Source organism: Pelecanus crispus, chromosome 3 (genome assembly GCF_030463565.1).
Source record: "Pelecanus crispus isolate bPelCri1 chromosome 3, bPelCri1.pri, whole genome shotgun sequence".
NCBI lineage: Eukaryota > Metazoa > Chordata > Aves > Pelecaniformes > Pelecanidae > Pelecanus > Pelecanus crispus.
Window position 1 is genome coordinate 120036554 of NC_134645.1, and position 18817 is coordinate 120055370.

The window sequence follows — 18817 nt, forward strand, 5'->3', positions numbered from 1 at the left end:
ACTGACTTTTGCTCTTTCCTCTTTCTTGTTCTGTATTGAGCTTTAGGTTTTATCCAAATGCTGCTCAACCAAGATTCCTATATATCATGACTATCAATAACAGCAATAATAATAGTGTTATTCACATGGAACTACACATGTGCCCAACACTTGACAAAAATAAAACTGGGGTTTTTTTAAGTGTCAGTAAGCTCAAGAGTGTTGTCTTCCAAGACATTTTTTTCTAAGCAAGAACTGATTTAGTCAACTCCCTATATATTTATAGATATATATGCATGATCCTTTGCACCAGAATGCTGGTATTCCAAAGTTTTGATAAACTGTTGGTCTTGTAGGTCTTGTCATTGACCTTTCAAAAGGTTTGTGTTATAAGAGAAAGCCTAGATATGGAAGAAAATACATTATCTTGCGAAGCTGGAATATTAAAACTGCACTGTGTTAAGAGAGTCCTTTTTTTATTACTATTCTCCATAAGAACAGAATTGGAAGGATTACAGTTGGACGAATCTCCTAAATAGGGCTGTACAAAATTTTCAGAAGGAAACCTGAAAACCTATCTGGTCACAGCTTCACTGCAAAAGAAGAGCTTTGAGACAGGCCTTGCAGCGGTTAGAAATGTGGGCCCATTTCCTATTTCAAATTTTTAGAAACTTCATTTTAGTACAGTTCCTGTGAGTTGTTGGATTGTTTTGAAACTCAGTACTGAAAATAAGTCAATAGGATATCCCCAGGGGCAACAGGGAAAAAAAGGATGATACCAAGTCATTGCCCACCTGCCCCTTATCTATTATGCTAAGTATTGCTGCTATTGCTACCATCCTTCCTGCCTCTCACTTCTAACTTTGGGATCCTTTCCATTCCCTTAGCTTTCCCCCTTTTGTCCTGCATGGAAACCTTATTCTCCTGTTACCAACTCTGATCAGGTGTCTGTGTGCCAAGACCACAGGAGCTTAGGGACAGCTGTTGTGTGGTCTCCAAGCAAAGAGATGTCAGGATTTACCCAGATGGGTTCTGAAGTGCTCTGTGTCATTAACTCTGCCTAGCCCTTAGGTGTTGTTAAATGTTTTGGGTACGACACAAAAAATAGCCAGTCCCAGTCCATTGCCTAGGACTGGTTGGGCGCAAAGGGATGAAGTGCACGCCGCTGCACGCTGGCTGACCCAGAGGCTGTGGGTGTAGTCCGGTTACTTATCCCGTTACTTGTGTTCCTACCGGGACCGAGCTGCCTGGAGGTGTAGGCTGGGTTTCCCTTTTCTAGCCTCTGATGGCAACGAGCAGCAGGGCACACAGATTTTGGGAGCAGTCAGCCCTTCCCATTTTCTCTCCTTGAATACTCAAATGCTTTTCTCAGCAGACCAAGTTCTCTCAAGGTGCTCATGGTACCATGCAACTTTCCTCTTTTTCCGCTCCTTTGGAGTTTTGGGACTTCAGGTTGTAGTTTCCTTCCTCGGATGGAAAGGTTTATGGACTGCTCTACAGTCAAAGGTTTTATGAACTGGAAAAGATATGAGTCCACCAATTCCCAGCTCACTGGAGTGAGCTGTGCTTGTAAGGGGATTGATTGTTCTCCCCAGAAGTTAAAGCTATTTGTTGGTAACTCCTGAATTAGCAGGTTTTGCACGCAGTGTCAAGAAAAGGGATTTTGTAGTTTAGCACTCACTGAGATCTTGAGGTTCAAATCCTCAGTTCTCTGATACTCCCAGCTACAGCCATTTTCCTTCCCTTTCTGCAGTTTCCTTTCTGCAGTACTGGGCTATAACAACTCCATATGTATAAGAATTTTAAGAGGCCATATTACATAAGTATATGAGACAGATATTTCAGTCACGAGAATTTTTCCTGCAGTTCCATCTGTATATTCATAAGATGGTTGTCTCAGACTTTAGTGACTCGTGTTTCAAATCCCTTTTTGGCTAGAAATAGCACTTACTGATGCTTCTATAGTCCTGTTCTTCTGGGAAATTTGCACTAAGGACTTCACAACACAGCAGGCACAGCATTCAAGTTAATACTCTGAACCTTTGGAGCCAAAACTCGCTGGGAAAATAAAGCCTTTTTCAGAAATAAAAAGGAGTCAGATGATCTTTACTGGGGAAAAAGAAAAGGGGGGGGGGGGGGGGGGGGAAGAAATGTCCCAGATAGTGTATTCTCCATCTGGTATGTTCCCAGATTCCTAAAGAGATAACATGGTGTCAAGAAAAAGGATGTTGTAATTAGGCTGGGGCATAGCTACAGCACAGCAGGATCCTGACATTGTCATAGCCCTGTGCTATCGCTGACCTTGGGGTAGTGGAAGACTGTGCCAAACTTAAAATAAATAAAGTGTTTCAGTGCTGCTGCTCAGTTAAGGAAGATCAAAGAGAAATAACATTTAATCAGCAGTAGTCATGGTGTTATGCACTAACAATACTAATTGTTTTGACGACAATTCTCTCTGAAGATTTTTTTTTTGTTAGCACTGAGTAATAACTGATCTGCTAGTGTATTGACCTATAGCACTACCACAGCTCAATTAAGTTTATTGTCCAAATCTAATCAGAGAAAAACTGAGATCGAAAATCGATTCATTTCCTGCTAGTTAATGACTAATTCCCCACAAATGTGAATATAGAGATTAACTTTCCAGACTGAAAGTTTTTTAGAGGTAGACCCTGCCAGATGGATGTTTGAGAAGAAGCAGCGTGGCTTCTCTTTCCCCATCCATCTTCCTCCAACCTCTTGGCATATGCTGACTGTAGCTTTTGGTTTTTTTACTGTGGGTCTTGCTTTATCATAGCCTGTGGTGTGTGCTTGTTTTCTGGTCTCTTGACAAGTGTCTCACACAGTTGCAAGGAACTGGTATTGATAATTCAAGGTCAGCTCCTAAATTCTCCTATATTTCTTCTCCATGTGCTTCAGATGAGCATTTCTGCAGTGGCTAAAAACATCTGCAAGACAGGGTGACTTAATAATAATGTAATGTCCTTAATAATAATGTAAGAGCTAGTCACTGTCCTTGGAGGTCTGGGAAAGACAGAGACTCTTCTCTGATCCCACTTCAGCCTCTGCAAGTTGTGAATTTTTCCCGTGAAGGGGAGAAATTAGATTTCTTGGCTCTTCTAAATATTTCTTCTTTATGTGAGGTACTAACAGGTGCTTATAAGCCTCCCCATGTGTCTATATGCATACATGTTCGCAGCATTAAAGCTACTGAGCAGAGCCATAAGCAGTAAACATCCATGAGGTTTGGCAGTTCTTGCCAGTTGTATGACTCCCACTCCAGCAGTATCTGAAATAGTCGCAATCCTTCGTTGTGTTTATCCTCACAGCGTGCCTCTGAGGTGGGGACATCTTACAGATTTACACGTGGAGAACTGAGACCTGGATCTAAATAGTCATTTGGACTCCGGTCTTTGGCGGTCCTTGAGATTATCCTTTGCAGAGGCTCAGCCCTGTGGCTTAGGTGCTGCTGAAACCCACAGACCCATGGCTGTGGGTGCTGCCCACTGCCTTGGCACCCTCTGACAAGCGGGAGTCAGGAGGCTGGAGGCGGTTTTCCTAGGTGGGACATTTCTACCTTATGCTGCAGGCATGCTTAAGAGTGCAGACCACCAGACTCAGCATCTATGGGGGCAAAAGGCTGGAGGGCTTTTACTGTGAAAATTAGCTCTGGGACAGTGTGGTTTTTTTTCTCGTGTTTCTGTATCATTCCTGCTCCGCAACTGATGCTTGATCCCTGATGTCTTTTTTTTATTCGCCTTGCTGCAGAAAATACTGTGCTGGTTTCCGCTTTGCAGCAATTAATTTTTCCAGTGTTGAAAGGTTCAGGTCTGTATCCTGTCAGCCTGAAGCCCAGATTCGTGTGTATCGATCTGTTGTAATCCTACAGGGTAATCTCTTTCCTGATACTCAGCAAAACATAACCAGACTCATTTTTCTGGCTGACACAAGAGAAGAACTTGTTTGCTCCAAAGGAATCTGGCTGGTAAAACCTATGCAGACCTGCAGTACTGGCTTGTGGTATTGTATGCTCCGATCCTGCATTTTTCGAGTGAGTCAGCCCAGTGGACCTTTTGTTTACGTAAAATACAATAAAAAGGCTAGAGTCGAGCCAGAAAATGGCCTTTCTCCTAGATGCCGAGCAGGTACTCACATGCTTTGGGTGTGAAGTGCTTTGGTACATGCATGACAAGCTGGAAGGAGATAATAACCCTTCAAAGACTGATTGGGAGAAGAGGGAGAAATGAGAAAACTGGTAATGTTTTGCTCCCAGTGAAAGCAGCTGTAGGAGGAACACAAAACGAATCTGACTTCTGAAGCAGTGTAGCTATATTAACATGCAAAAGGATAAAATACATCGGTGCAGTTGCTTCATTGTGTATTCCATCAGCAGAAGCTGCAGTCCTACACTACACATGGACAGTCTAAATATCATCGTCTGCTGTTTCTTGGGTTACATTAGTCTCTAAGAGTAATACATTGAGCTTGGATTTCAAAAGGTACAAACTCTGGTGCAGTAGTACCATTGTTATTCATTTATTTGTATTTTGAAAGATAGAGGAAATACAATTGACTAGCCATGAACAGAGTTAGTTAGGACTATGCTTGCTCTTTCCAACTTCATCTGCAAAGTAAAAATAGCTTAGCAAAAGAAATTTTTAAGCTAACTAGCCTGGTAGCACACACAAGATGTGTTTGGGCAAGGTTCTCAGCTTTGAAATGTTTTCCACAAAGCCCTGCTGCTATTCCAGGCAGTTTTTACATGCCTCATTAACACACAAGACCCAACCAACCTGCTCGTTTTCCTCTGGCTGTACCGTGGTGGAGCAGAGACCTGGGATCCCCATCAGCCCCATTAGTGCAGCACTTGCTTCATTCAGCCCATGTGGAGATCAGTGGCATCAGTGCTGCAGCTGGGGGTGAGCTATTGCGAGAGCTTTTAGACCTCTGCTAGGACTTCTCTGCATAATGGAATGACAACGTAGTGTGGGGAGGAGCAGAGGATAAGGAGAAGGTTGAGAAGAGGGTCCCGTCTGTACCACACATCTGAACATTGTATCTGGATCTGTTGCAGCATCCCGTCTCTCGCACAGTGTAGAGACATGGTCCAATTCCACCCCCTGGAATTTCAGTAATGAAATGAAATCATTGTAATCCTCACTTTATTTTCAGTGCATATGAACAAGACGTCCCCAGACTTTTCGAAGGCATGTGATGTACCTTTCTGTGCTGACGTGCTGCTACTCTGTGGCTGAGAGCTGGGAACAGGACAGGAACATCTGTATCTCTGGGATCCAAATCCCTTAACGTTTGATTAAATTGTTAATGGAAGCATGCATAGCTGCTGAAATTACTTCTGCTTCTGCGGCGCCAAATTTATGGGTGCTCATTCATTGCCTGTTATGTCTCTGCAGTAAACGTCTTCCTCGGAGAGCTCAGACTCAAATCCTCAGTGGTTATCTAAATGCATCTAAATGCTTTTCATGTAAAGGGCACTTGAGGATAGGAGCCACAGAAGGACTTCAGCACAGTAAGGTGTGGTTAATTGCTTCTGGGAACAGGATCTCCAAAGTCTAGACAGAAGAGTTGTATGAGGAAAGCCCTTGGAAATCCACAGCCAAAACGTTTGGACATCTTAAAGTGGTGAGAGCCCTGGCTGTGAAGGCGATTGCTCAGTACCCTTTGTCGTCTGTGTCCCTTTGTGGGTTTTGCCTTGGTTGCCTAAAGGCCCTTGGGGGTCTGGACTTGAATAACAACATTTCGATGTGTTTCAGTTCATTAAAAATCTCATCCAGTGAATAGTAACTCGGGGAAAAACCTTTGACAGAACTAGAAAGTGGTATGGAAATGCTTTCAGATTTAACACGATCCTAAGCCCAATTCAAAACCCACTGAAGTAATTGGATCATTTGCATTGGCCCATACTGCTAATAATATACATTGTGCTTAGTGTCATAGTGGTTAAGACGCAGATGAGAGGAATGGAGAATTGTGAAAATTACCTGAGTTAAAGTCGATTTTTAAATATACTTAGTGGGGGAAATGCTAGAATCTAAATCCTCTTTCTCCTCAAGGAGTTGCCTCAACCACTAATTTGTTAAAAAAACCACTTTGGTCTCTTTCTGATCCCTTTAATATTAGTTCACACAAGCTGTTCCCAGTTTGGGAACATCATTCCCTGACCCGTGCTATGCTGTAGCCGGTGCTTTCTCCCGAGCTGGCTGTTGGGCTTGTCTCAGATAGGGGAGGGAAGCGAGTGTGGGGTTTCCATGTCCAAGCTGAGACCTTTCAGCAGGGAAAGGATGTTGCACCCACTCCTGTGATTTTGGAAAGCCTGTTTTATAGGCAAGCACCGAAAACACTTGTTCAGCCAAAAGTATGTAGAAGATAGCTGGGAAGAGGCCTAGTCTGAGAATTACAAGGACTAGAAGTCTCCCTGCTTAGGACTGTGAAGGCTTACTTTGCAATAAAAACCATAATTTAAGCTTAATGATCCCTCTGTTCCCCCTTCACAGCCAGTCAAGGGAGAAGTCTCTGACACCAAATTTGACCACTTGAGGTGGCTATTCGGAGAAGCCTCTCTCCATTGACGAAGGAGCAATGCCCAGAACTGATCCGGGGCCGTGCTGTGCCTCTCACGGCTACAGGTCTCTGCTCACAGCCCCGTCCCGCTCGGGGACAGGACCCCTTGCCCCGTCCCTGGTGCCCCCCCGCTGGTCCCCACCACCCTTGGCGGGATGAGCTCTGCCAGCCCTCTCTGCTCCAGCGCTGGCCATAGAGGCAGCTCACAGCTTTTCACATTCATTTCACTGGCATTGCTGCAGAGAATAAGGGTGAGACGTAACATGAATAAGAGGGGCACATTGTGCCTTAGCCGTTCTTAATCCACTGTTGTGGTTTAGCCCCAGCCAGCAACTCAGCACCATGCAGCCGCTCCTCACTCCCCCTGCCCCGGTGGGATGGGGGAGAGAATCGGAGGAGTAAGAGTGAGAAACACTCCTGGGTGGAGATAAGAACAGTTTAATAATTGAAATAAAATAAAATAGTAATGATGATAACAACAATACAATAGTTATTATAATAATAATATACAAAACAAGTGATGCACAATGCAATTGCTCACCACCCGCCGACCGATACCCAGACAGTTCCCGAGCAGCGATCGCTGCCCCCCGGCCAACCCCCCCCAGTTTCTATACTGAGCATGACATCATATGGTATGGAATAGCCCTTTGGGCAGTTTGGATCAACTATTCTGGCTGTGCCCCCTCCCAGGTTCTTGTGCGCCTGGCAGAGCATGGGAAGCTGAAAAGTCCTTGACTAGCATAAGCACTACTTAGCAACAACTAAAACATCAGTGTGTTATCAGCATTCTTCTCCTACTAAATCCAAAACACAGCACTATGCCAGCTGCTGGGAAGAAAATTAACTCTATCCCAGCCGAAACCAGGACATCCACACATCCTCAGGAAGTCTTGAAAATATGTCTTTATCTATTTTAAAGGTGTCTCTGTCCTGACCTGCCCTTGAGCTGTGTATTCCCAGGGCAGTCAAATCTCTTCCAGAAGGACAAATGGACTGGCTGTGTCTTTTTGTGCTGCTGTGGTTATGCGCTTGTTACATTGGTTCTCAGTTTTGTATGAAGAGGTGCTGGCAGGCACAGGCTGCAGCCCTGCGGGTCACCCTGGTGCCAGAGCGGCACAACCTTCCTGACAAGGTCCCGACGGTCGCAGCCTGTACATCTCTTCCCCTTCCGATGCCTTAACACATGAAGTGCAAGAGTACAGTACGTTACAGTAAGTTACAATTATTTTTTCCTAAGGAGACAACTAAAAAGTATTCTTTTATCTGCTCGACTCCTGCGTTTGTACTGCTGGCAGGAGCCCAGACCTTCCTCCTCTTGAAAGACTCGTGAACCTTCTCCCCAGCCATCGCAGGCATCCCCCTCGGTGACCAAAGTATCGCCACAGCTTTATCTCATGGTGAAAATATCCACAGCATTCATGTACTGTAGTTTCAAATAGATTTAACGCTGTGGCTCTGCAGAGTGGGAGACCGTATCTGATTGATGACGTACAAAGCGGGGATAAAACCTCAAGTCTGAACTTCGTCCCTCTACAGAAAAGATTGCGGGTAACAGCTGTTACAGCTGTTGAGCAAATACACTTCAAAGGGCTTCTCACATCCGAGGATCTGTAAGATGGGGCTTGACCAGCAGCTATCAGCATCTGGGTTCAAATTTAAGAGGTTTGCTATAAAAATACCAGTCTGAGCTTCTACCAGCAGCCAGACTTTCTGATTCTCAAAGTGCTCCTGTTCTCCACTCACAAAGGTGAACTGGGTGCCTAGCAAACTTATTAAAGGGAGGAAAGAAAACCCTAACAAAGTAGATAAAAAGGGTAACTCCTTCCTGAAGTGTACAGAAACAATTATGTAAGGAGTTTCCCGTGGGAGCCAGCTGCTGGGCGTGTTTCCGTGTGCTGGCCTCTGACAATGCTCGTGCTTCTCCTCGCGCTGGCTGTGCCCCACTTGGCCCTCTTGGCTGCTTCAGCCCTCGGCAGAGCATGGCACTGCTGAGCCCCGAACAGGGCGTCGCAGCTCCTGGGGGAATGGGCAGCTGCTTCTCCCATCTTCTCCTGGGATACAGAAGCCCCACACCACCTCCTGCTCTCCCGCCCCCCAAGCTGCGCTCCAGCTCCCACCTTGGTGCTGGAAGCTGTGACCCTGCATCAGCGACCAAGTCATCACCTGGGCGTGTGTAGGCAGCATGTTCAGCTTTCTGTACACTGCTCTAATTCTGCTTTTCTCCATTTTATAGCAGAATTTCCATTTTAATAGAAATGCGTCTCAAACGTGATAAAAAATCCCATGAAAAACAAAGCACCTCTCAGGCCTGTCTGCAGAGTCTCTCCACTCCATCCCAGCAATCAAGGAGAGACCCTTCTTTTCTGGACCTCCCCCCATCACTAGGGAATTTGGGAAGTGTATTGCTTTTGGGTTTGTTTTTTTCTTTATGTTTTAGCCATATGCTAAAGCTTTAGCCACATGCCTTAGCATATGCTTTATGCTTTTTCAGTAACTCCCTCCCAAAAATGATCCGAATAGAGCTGGTCACAGAGCTGTCAGTGAACAGCATGGCTTCAAAGATGCTAGAAGCGTCAGCAGCCAAACAGATAAACATTTCTAGATATTTGGCCAGTTTCCCCAAGACTTAAGTTATGTACAATTTGTAGATCCTATTCGCTAGCTGTTCTTATCCCAGGACCCTTTGAAAGCCCCCCCATATACCAGAAAGCTGTCTAGAAACACTGGGAGCTAAGAATCTGCAAGACAATTTCTCCATTCTCCAAAATTCAGAAGCAGAATAAAAGGGATATTTTTTTCCTCTTCCTTTATTCCTTTCCTAATTGGTAGTTGTCTGTAGAGATAACACTTTCTGCACACACCGGCATGTCGATCTAACCAGTCAGAGACGCAGAGGCCAAGCAAGGGATGAGACTAGAGAAGCAGAAACAAAGGAATAACCGGTGTTTGGTCACCCGTGACTGCTGTAGAAAGCCCAGGCAGGTATAGTTTGCCTTGATTTTTGGATGAAAAGGGTAAAGCAGGAGACAGTGTTGGTGAGTAGCGTGCGCCTTTCGGTGGTACCATTGCAGCAGAAGGGAACTAGCTGCTTCTGGATGTAGGCTGCTCACCTGGACAAGGGTTTGCAGAGGAGGCGGAAGGCACTGACTTGCCCAGTGGCTGCAGCCTCTGAAAATCCCAGTTGTGTTTCTTTACCTGTTCCTGAGGCATTCACTGAGCTCACGCCAGAGTGCCATATGCGGCGGACTGAACCGCCCTCCTCCTATTCCCCCTGCCAAAAACGGGTGTCTGTCTCCCAGAGATCCCTGTCTCCCATTGGCACTTGGCTCAGACTAATCTTAAAGTAGTTAGTCTGTGCCTTTACACCTTGCTAAGGCCTCACTGTATTTTAATAGTCAAATAATGTTTTACCAGAGCTGGCTTCTTTTGCTCTGTAATTGTTTTGGTTTTCTTTTACTCCATTTCTTATTTCTGAATCATTTCAAAACAGGCCAATGGAAGTGTTCAAGTAGGTTTTTAAACAAGTTTTGACAATGTTTTTTAGTCATTCTGAGCTAAAAATAATACAAATCAGCAGGTACAGACTGGAGAAGGGTGCCTTTAGTCCCTAAAGGACTTTTTACTGCATTTGCTCCCTAGAGGGAGGCAAATAGAGAGGGGGGGAAGAAAAAAAAAAAGGCATTCATTCCGTTTGTTCACCTTACTAGGCTGTAAATGCCAAGGCTTAGCTCTGAGCAGTGCCACTGCCTTTCTCACCTCAGAAGAGAAAAAGTCGTTGTCTTGTCTGTGATGAAAAATTTGGAAGGATGCTTTTCTCCCTGCTACAGGAGGTTAATGGTATGACTGGCACAAGAGGTAGGCACAGCAGCTTATGCTCCTCTGATGGGCGACTGAATGATACGTTCGTGTTTCCCCAAGAATAATTTAGAAATGGTCTTTGGCATCTCCAGCCACTGACCTCTCCTAATTCCCCCACTTTGTTCTTGGGCTCTTGAGTATTTTTGGGTGTCTGCCACTTCTTAGCCATTTTGTAGGTGAGCTTCTTCATTGTAGTTCAGTTCTTTGGTCCCACCAGTACCTTTGTACCATTTCTCAGTTTGGATCATAGGAGAAAACACCTGAATCTCTTTTGCATCTCAAGACAGTGAAAAGGCTGATCCCATTTCCCTCCAGCTGCTTGCCTTTCTGTTACAGAGACTGCAGAGCAACAGAGTCACAGAAATCCTGATCGGGCTGCATCCTCAGCAATAGTCAGCTCTTAACCGAAACACTTGGGAGACTGTAAAATTTTGAAGTATTTTGTTTCATAACCAATACGTCACAGGACAGTGATCAGTACAGATTTAAAAAGCAAGTGATTATTCTAATTGTCTTGTTGGCTTTAAACAGCCAGCGAGCTCCGAAGAAATACAAAGGCGGGGGGGCAGGCAGCGGAATCCCGGTGGAGGTACAGGGCACAAGAGCCACTTAACTTCCCACCAGTGATCTGCAGAAGTGCACGTGCATTTAAACACACACACGCGTAAAATTAAGTATCACTTACGTTAACATCTCCAGTTGCTACGGCAGTTGCGGGAAAGGTAGCAGGATTTTCAGTGACCTGCAAATAACATTCAGGTTTTGGATAACGTTCGCGTAACTTTGTACTGACACAGCCGAACCTGGAATTGTGAGCCCAAAGAGCCTTCCCACGGAGGGAGCTCTGTTTGCTCTGACAAAAGGTTGAGGTTTGCTCTAGAAGCGCAATTCAGCAAGGTCTGGTAGTTGCAGTCACTGCAGTCCTGAATTGTACCAGGGAATCCAGATATCTTTGTATGTGTTTATGAGCCCAATCATGCTTACCATCCTGGGGTCCAAAAATTTTTAAAGGTCAAAACCAGAAAGCACAGAAAGGGCTGCAGCAGTACCTTGAGGTATTTACAGCTCCATCAGTTTGGATTATCAAAAGAGAAACGGGCTGGGCTGAGTACAGGCACGTTAAGTTACATTTTCAGGAGGAGACAATACCAAATGCCTCTTTCAGCTACTGGAGAAGAGGCGTAGAAGCAGCAGCTGGATACTGACCCGTACAAAGTCAAATGAGAAAACAGCAACTTAACAGCGATGTTAACCTGGACAAAATTCCACTGCTGTGGGCACGATGTCCCTCTCTCTCGATGCCTCCACACCATGTTCAAATACCTTCCCAAAAAGATACTTGGGAACCGATGGGCATATTTGATACCTCCTCTGGGATAATACAGAGATTTGCATCCCTTTGGGGGTAATTCACCGCAGGGCGATGCTCTGAGCGGATGGAGGTGGGCAAAATGTAAGGAAGATTTTGCATTCACTATAACGCTACAGAGCCAGCAAAGAGAGTGTACAGCAATCATACCTCTACAGCAGTGCACAGGTTATCCAGAATTGTGTCAGAGAAAACAGTAAGTTTAAAGGGAACTTTCAGGTTAGGACCTCTTTGACAATGCAGCAGTGGCTCCTGACATGACCCACGTGGCCAGAAATTTGTTGCAAGCAGCAGGCTGAGCACTAAGTTTTGCATTTTCTAGGGCAAGACACAGTATCCAAATAGTCATTTGGCCTCCTCAAAGGAATAGCAGCAAAAGCTTGCCATGTTCTACATCTGTATTTAGTTAGACAGCTAGTAGCACCCATTTCTGTATATGCTGTGAGATCCCTAAGCTCCTCCGTGAAATCTGGGTGTATTGTTCAGGAGCTTTCACAGCTGACCACAGCAACCATCAGCCTGCGGTGAAAGCTCTGCACTGGGAAAAGGAAAATTGTAAAATGCAGATCCACTTCCTCGGCTGCCACTGAAGTCCTTCCTTCAAACTTACATTATTAAATGCAATACTTACTGAGAATTGGAATTTTAAAAAGCACAAAATGAGATGGCTCTCAGATTGGGAGTAATGCACATTTATATTTTAGGAGCATGAAAACCTCCATGAAATTGTGCTGGGAATATAGAAACACACATTATTTGTATACAGTCCCTTCACAGCAGTGGGACTTCAGCACTGGTTTAAAACTCCCTTTCTTAAGAGGTATGTTTTCTTGAGTCTGGGCCACAGAAAGAACAACTACTGCCTCAAATGTCTTAAACCAAATATTTCTTGAGGGAAAAAAATATCACCTGAAAACCTACATGTTATGGTCATTTAAATTATTTTGTTAAGCTACAATCAGTTGCAGTGTTCATTGATAATGGATATTATGCAGGACAAGCATTGTCCTGTATTATTTCACTGAATCTCCGTTCTCATCTTATGTACTTTTATTATGTTGGTTGGCAGAAGAGGGTTTTTTATGCTATGCGTGGATTTTTTTTTTTTTTAATAAATAAAGCTACATAACAACAAACCCACGCATCTACTTGGTTGCAACATGTCAAGGGCTAGTTACTCCCAGGCAGGAAAACTACTGCTGAAATGCATCTTTAGTTGCGTATTTTCATAGTCAGAGAACATTACATAGAGTCTCCCATTTGCACCCAACTTCATTTTAAGGTTTATCTAGTTAATTTAGCTTTAAATTAAATATGTTTGTAATATAGTTTGTGGTAAGAGATTTTTGTAGAAATAAGTTTTTAATAACCATTACACTGTAACTGTTACGGAAGCTTACACTGCATATCTTCAGTTTCACACAAAGCCCACCAGCAACTCTTCACAAATGGCTCACTTCAGTATTTTTGCAGGTGGGTACATAGCTTGCTTCCTTCTGTTGCCCACAGTTCTATTTATTATTCTATTTTGCAGTTCTTTCCATATGGAGATGCTTCAAAATTTGCCCAGCACGCCTTCCGAACCTTTGATAAAAATGGAGATGGGACCATTGACTTCAGAGAGTTCATTTGTGCACTGTCCATCACCTCACGAGGCAGTTTCGAGCAAAAGCTGAACTGGGCCTTCAACATGTACGACCTGGATGGTGACGGTAAAATTACAAGAGTGGAAATGCTGGAAATTATAGAGGTGAGATCAATGAGACACTTAAAAATAACATGTCTGAACATTAATAAAATTTGATTATTTGTTCACATACCCTTTAGATTTTAAGCACACGGGAGGCTGTACTGTATCATTAAAAATGTACATTGCATACATTCATCCTATACCGACTCATACCTCACTGATGCAAGCACACTAACATTTTAACAGATGTAATCTTTGAGAACTGCAGAAAGTACATGTGTGCATATAAGCTTTTAAGTATCGAGAGGTAATTTATTTCTTCTGATGAATGGATTAACCATAAGAACAGCACAGCAAAGGATGTACAAAGCCCACCTCAAAATCCCTTGACACCCTTGAAACTACTGGTTTGTAGCTCAAGTAGCTGAAACCTCACTGGAGATTAACTTCAGATGATTACAGAAGCGTACAGGGATAACACCGCGCCGTTTTAAGTGAGCTCTCACAGATGGGCTGTAAGATGACCACAGCACATAACAGGAAGGATGAAGTTTACCACCCTCATCATCTGCCGGCTACTTGCCACAGTAGTTAATACCGGATTTTACTCACATGTACACACAGGAAGCTATTAAAAGGTGATGACTTCTAAAACTGATTATTCAGAATTTATGTGAAACATTTCAATGGAGTGACTAAAAGCCAAATAAACAGTTGATCCAGAGAACAGGTTACAACAGTTTTAGACTGTGAAACAGAGAGCCAAAGAAATTCACTCTTTGAATGAATGCAAAATGCAACCACCAAAATAAATCTACATCTAAAGAGAGTTAACCACATTTTTTCTTGTTTCAAGTATATGGACATGAGAGTCTAAGAAAAAAGAAAAAAAATCTTTAGGGAAACTGGCAATCATTTTATTGTTGGAATAGCTTTCCAGAATTTGATCACATCAAAAAAGCAACTTAATTTGTATGTTGAATTTTCTGTTTGGTTTCTTTCCAAAGGCCATCTACAAAATGGTGGGCACTGTGATAATGATGAAAATGAATGAGGATGGTCTGACGCCTGAGCAACGAGTAGACAAGATCTTCAGTAAGATGGATAAGAACAAAGACGACCAGATCACACTGGATGAATTCAAAGAAGCTGCAAAGAGCGATCCTTCCATTGTATTACTCCTGCAGTGTGACATTCAAAAATGAGCTTGTGTACAATGCGTCACAGACTGCACAGAAGTTTAATGTTCCATTCAGTTTGCAGCTGTTTCCACACACACAAAAATTTGCTTGGACTACCTATAAATGGACTTGCTTCTTGTGTTTGAAACACTTGTGTGCATGAGAATGTCATTTGCTAAAGAATTTTAAAAGTATATATTATAAAAATAAACTGCCACAACGTGATGTGTGCAATGTCATTTCATAACAACCCTATTCCTCTGAAGCCTGTGCAGCAGTCCTGTGCTGCAGTGAATTATATTATTTATTGTTCATGTTTTACTGATGCTAGCTCTGTGTCTCCTAGACTGAGTAATGTTAGTGACACTGAATTCCCATGGTAATGTTAACTGTTTATTATAAATCATGTCACCATTCTGCTGTAAAGTAGTACTGGACGGACTGAGGGGAAGAGTTCCTCCTCAGCTCTTAAGTCTGATCCACACATGTGCTTGTATTGTCAGTGGATATAAATGTACTCCATTTGCATGCCTTTTAGGTTTGCCTTAATTCTTACCTCATTTGCATCCCTTCAATCTGGAAAGAGCTATGTCAGAGGAATGCAGTATAAAAAAAAAAAAAAAAAAAAGAAAATCCTGCTAAAATGATCCCTTTAATTAAAAGTATATATAAATATATATATAATGTTTAAAATATTGTTTATTGGAAGTTTAAAGGTTTTATTGGAAGTGTATTGATCTTTGCCTGAATTTTCAAAAGCTTCCACAGAGGTTGCAATATATATGTCCCAAAATAAATTTATAACATTTGACCTTTTCCCCTAATTCTTATTTCATGTCTTCAGCACAGTAATAGGAAAAAACAAGTTCAACCTCTTTCATTATCTGTCACTGTCATCCCAGGAAATATATATTTCATTACGAAAGCATGAAGAAAACTTCTTTGCACTCACTCACTAGAAGAGTCACATTATACGAAACCAAAAGTTGTAGTTGTTGTATTTACCAACAGAGCAGCTCTAAGATGCTAACACTAAGATTTAACAGCATACCTACTAGACCTGTGCTTACATAGCTTCTTAAGCTAGCTGGAAGTCAAATACAGATTATTTGCTTGGCCTAAACCTGGTCTTCTCATGTTTTTCCCTCCTTAAGTAAAAGCCTTTCCTCTTACCAATGACACTAAACCACCCCAGGTTTAATATAGAGACATATTAAAAATCATTACTGATGAATTAACTGTAAAGTATGATGACTGAGTAGGGATAGTGAAGAGAACCACCTTCCTCCTCAATCCCACATGCATCAATCAAGTTTATCTCTATACTGTGGCAAGTACAAGTTCTGCACAGCCCTGGGAAAGCATCAAGAACTAGCAGACTGCAGAAACTGCAGGTAAAAATCTTTCCTACACCACATTTCCCAGTTGCTTTAAACAGTTGGTTGCTTGCAGGATTAAAAAAAAAAAAAAAAGTCTGAACATCTTACAGTTGCATGTTTGATATTTCTTCTTTACCTTATGAAGAAATGAGATGGTACTCTTAATAGCTAAAAAATAATAAAACATGACACAAACCAAGTAATTCTCTGTATTTTCAAGTTTAAAAAGTGAAGCTGAACAAAAAACAGTTTTACACAGTTTGCTAACAAACATGGTGGGGGGAACATAGAATCAATTGTTGCCACAACCACAGCCATCCTCTCATATTTAAGTTTCCTCATATTCCAAACGAACAGCAAAAGGCAGAAATTGCAACTACATTTTTTTTATATCAGAATTTTACTTAAACTACACAGGAAATAGTCTTAGCAAATTAGAGAGTGGTATATTTTGTACATTTGTCTGCAACTTTAAAACAAAACACACATTCTGCAAATGTTACATACTTCTGAGAATGATATGCCCATTGTTTCCACTTAGGCTTAAATGACTAGTTGTAGAGAGGATGTGGAATATTCCTGGGAATTTATGCCTATTTGGTTTACATATACTTATGGGAGAAGCAGTACCTCATTCTACATTTCCCTGCATCTCAAATTTATGTAGCTGGACAGGCTCCATTTACTTTAATGCAGCATTAAACAATGCATTGCGATCCAAAATGGCCAACAGCTCGCACACAGTCACAGAATGTAACATCAGCACTGCAGTTCTCTCCCTCGGTAGCTGGTATAGTAGACTCTGTATTTAAAGTACCAAGAATAAGATAGTTTTGAGACCTTAGTAGGATCACTGCAAAAATATGTGCATCCGAGCAAGTGCTTCAGTAACTGTTTATTCAGAACTAATCCCTTACCATGAAAACAGTTGCTTATAATAATTATATAGTCAGGCATACATTTTCATCAAGTACAGTAGTAGATGAGAATAAATACAATATATTGATTTGAACCAAAGACCAGAATTGTTGCCAACTGCTCCAATATTTCAAGTAAGTCTATAGAAAACTTGGGAGAAAGCTGAAGTCTTAGCTCAAGTAGGAATGCAACGATTTTCCTTAAGATCTTTTCTCTACACAACTCATTATAAAAGTACTAATGAAGGTAAATGCTTTTCTCTCTCCTGCCTCTGCACTCTTCCTTTATTTTTTGGATGCTAAAGAAAATCAGGAGGAAATCATGCTATGCCATTCTATCATTTCATACTGTAAAACTGTCCACCTTGCCCGGTCTCTCAGAGGACCATTCTATTGTGGGGTTGCTGAGGGTCCAAGAAAATTAACTCTATCCCAGCTCCCCCCCCCCCCCCAGTATTTTCACATAATCCTAAACAAGTTGTAAGTATGTTTAACATATATGCCATCAAGTCACAGGATTATGGAATTGTGGAGTTTGGTAGGGACCTCCAGAGGTCTCTTGTCCAATCCCCTGCTTGAAGGGGCGCAGCAGCCTATTCAGACCCCAAAAGTCTCCAAGGATGGAGATTCTATAGCCTGTCAGGACAACATGCTCAATCAAACACCTCCTATCTTCATCATGAACAATCCCTCCCCCTAGTTTATCCAGCCAGAACCTCCCTGCTTCAATTTATGACCATCCTCTTCTGCCACGCACTTCAACAAAAAGCCTGGCCCTGTGTTGTCAGTAACCTCCTGAAGGCTGCTATGAATCTGTTGGCCCACTACCCTGGGCTTTCAAAAGTGAACACCTGAAGCCTTTAGAAGATCACTAGACTTAATTCCTACAGTTAGAATGCACTAGAACTGCAGCTAACTTTCTCAGTGTATCTCCTTCAATTCTGTGCTAGCTTCCATGTTTTAGAGATACCTACAAGTTTAATACATGCTTGTATAAATCTAAACAACACTAATGAATGCAAAATGTGGTCCAGTGGCTAAAAACAAATTTGGCTACAAACTCAAGTTAAAACTGATGCTGCAATGAGGTTTTATTGAGGAATTGCTATTCAGTAAATAATGGTAGAAACCGCAGAACTGTTCTCTGAATAGTCTCTATGGCTTTTGTATCCCCGTAACGTCAAAAAAAAAAAAAAAAAAGAAGAAAAAAAGTGTGTCTAATCGCTGAACTCTAGAAAGTGATAGTTTTTGAAGAGCTCCCAACAATTTCAAGTTCCTGGAGAAAGAAGAAGAGAAGAGAAGAGAAAAAAAGTTAAGAACCAGGTTTTTCAAACTGGCTCAAATGCTTTCTCCCTCTTATCCCCAGTAAATGTTTGTACTAACAAAGCAATTCTATTTTAACTATTCTAATATAGTCCCAGGGGAGGGCGGAGGGGAGAGGGACACACCCAACAAAACGCAGGCCTACAATGCTGTAGAAAAGTTACATCGTTATTTCCCAAAATTCTTATTCCACATCATCCCTCTATATTGGAAGGACTTCTGTCACTTTAGTTTGTTACAATATAATGAATATCTACAGACTTGTCTATACCTGCAAACTCAGACTGTGCAAGAACTTAGTTTATTGGAATTAAGAACTGAAGTTTATAAAGCCACAATTTGCTAGGTTTTGTAAGCTCATGTTCAAAGAAACTCAAACTCTTCCCTACAAACTCTTCAAGAAGACATAAAAGCACTTTTTTCCTGCCCAGAGAATGTGCTGCAAATAAATTTTTTCACTTCTCTAATTATGGAAGTATACACTGTAAGTACTAATAGTTTCTCATGTTCAGCTGCTGTGATTCCACTGGAAAAAA

General features: G+C 42.3%; 2 protein-coding genes across 4 annotated transcripts in view; one reads left to right on the plus strand and one right to left on the minus strand.

Annotated features, from left to right (window-relative positions):
• VSNL1 (visinin like 1) overlaps window positions 1–14686 on the plus strand; it is a 50163-nt gene extending 35477 nt beyond the window's left edge. Inside the window, exons 2-3 of one of the 2 annotated variants that reach the window (XM_075706983.1) lie at window positions 13326–13541; window positions 14489–14686. In XM_075706983.1, coding sequence (XP_075563098.1) covers window positions 13326–13541; window positions 14489–14686 — 414 coding nt within the window. The remainder of the gene's footprint in view (window positions 1–13325; window positions 13542–14488) is intronic. The other variant, XM_075706984.1, reaches the window with a different exon arrangement.
• SMC6 (structural maintenance of chromosomes 6) overlaps window positions 1–18817 on the minus strand; it is a 55734-nt gene that overhangs the window by 3254 nt on the left and 33663 nt on the right. Inside the window, exon 29 of one of the 2 annotated variants that reach the window (XM_075706981.1) lies at window positions 17608–18234. The exons of the other annotated variant lie outside the window; for it this stretch is intronic. The gene's annotated coding sequence lies outside the window, so the exon portion shown is untranslated. Of the gene's footprint in view, window positions 1–17607; window positions 18235–18817 lie in introns of those variants that run through there. 2 annotated transcript variants of the gene reach the window in all.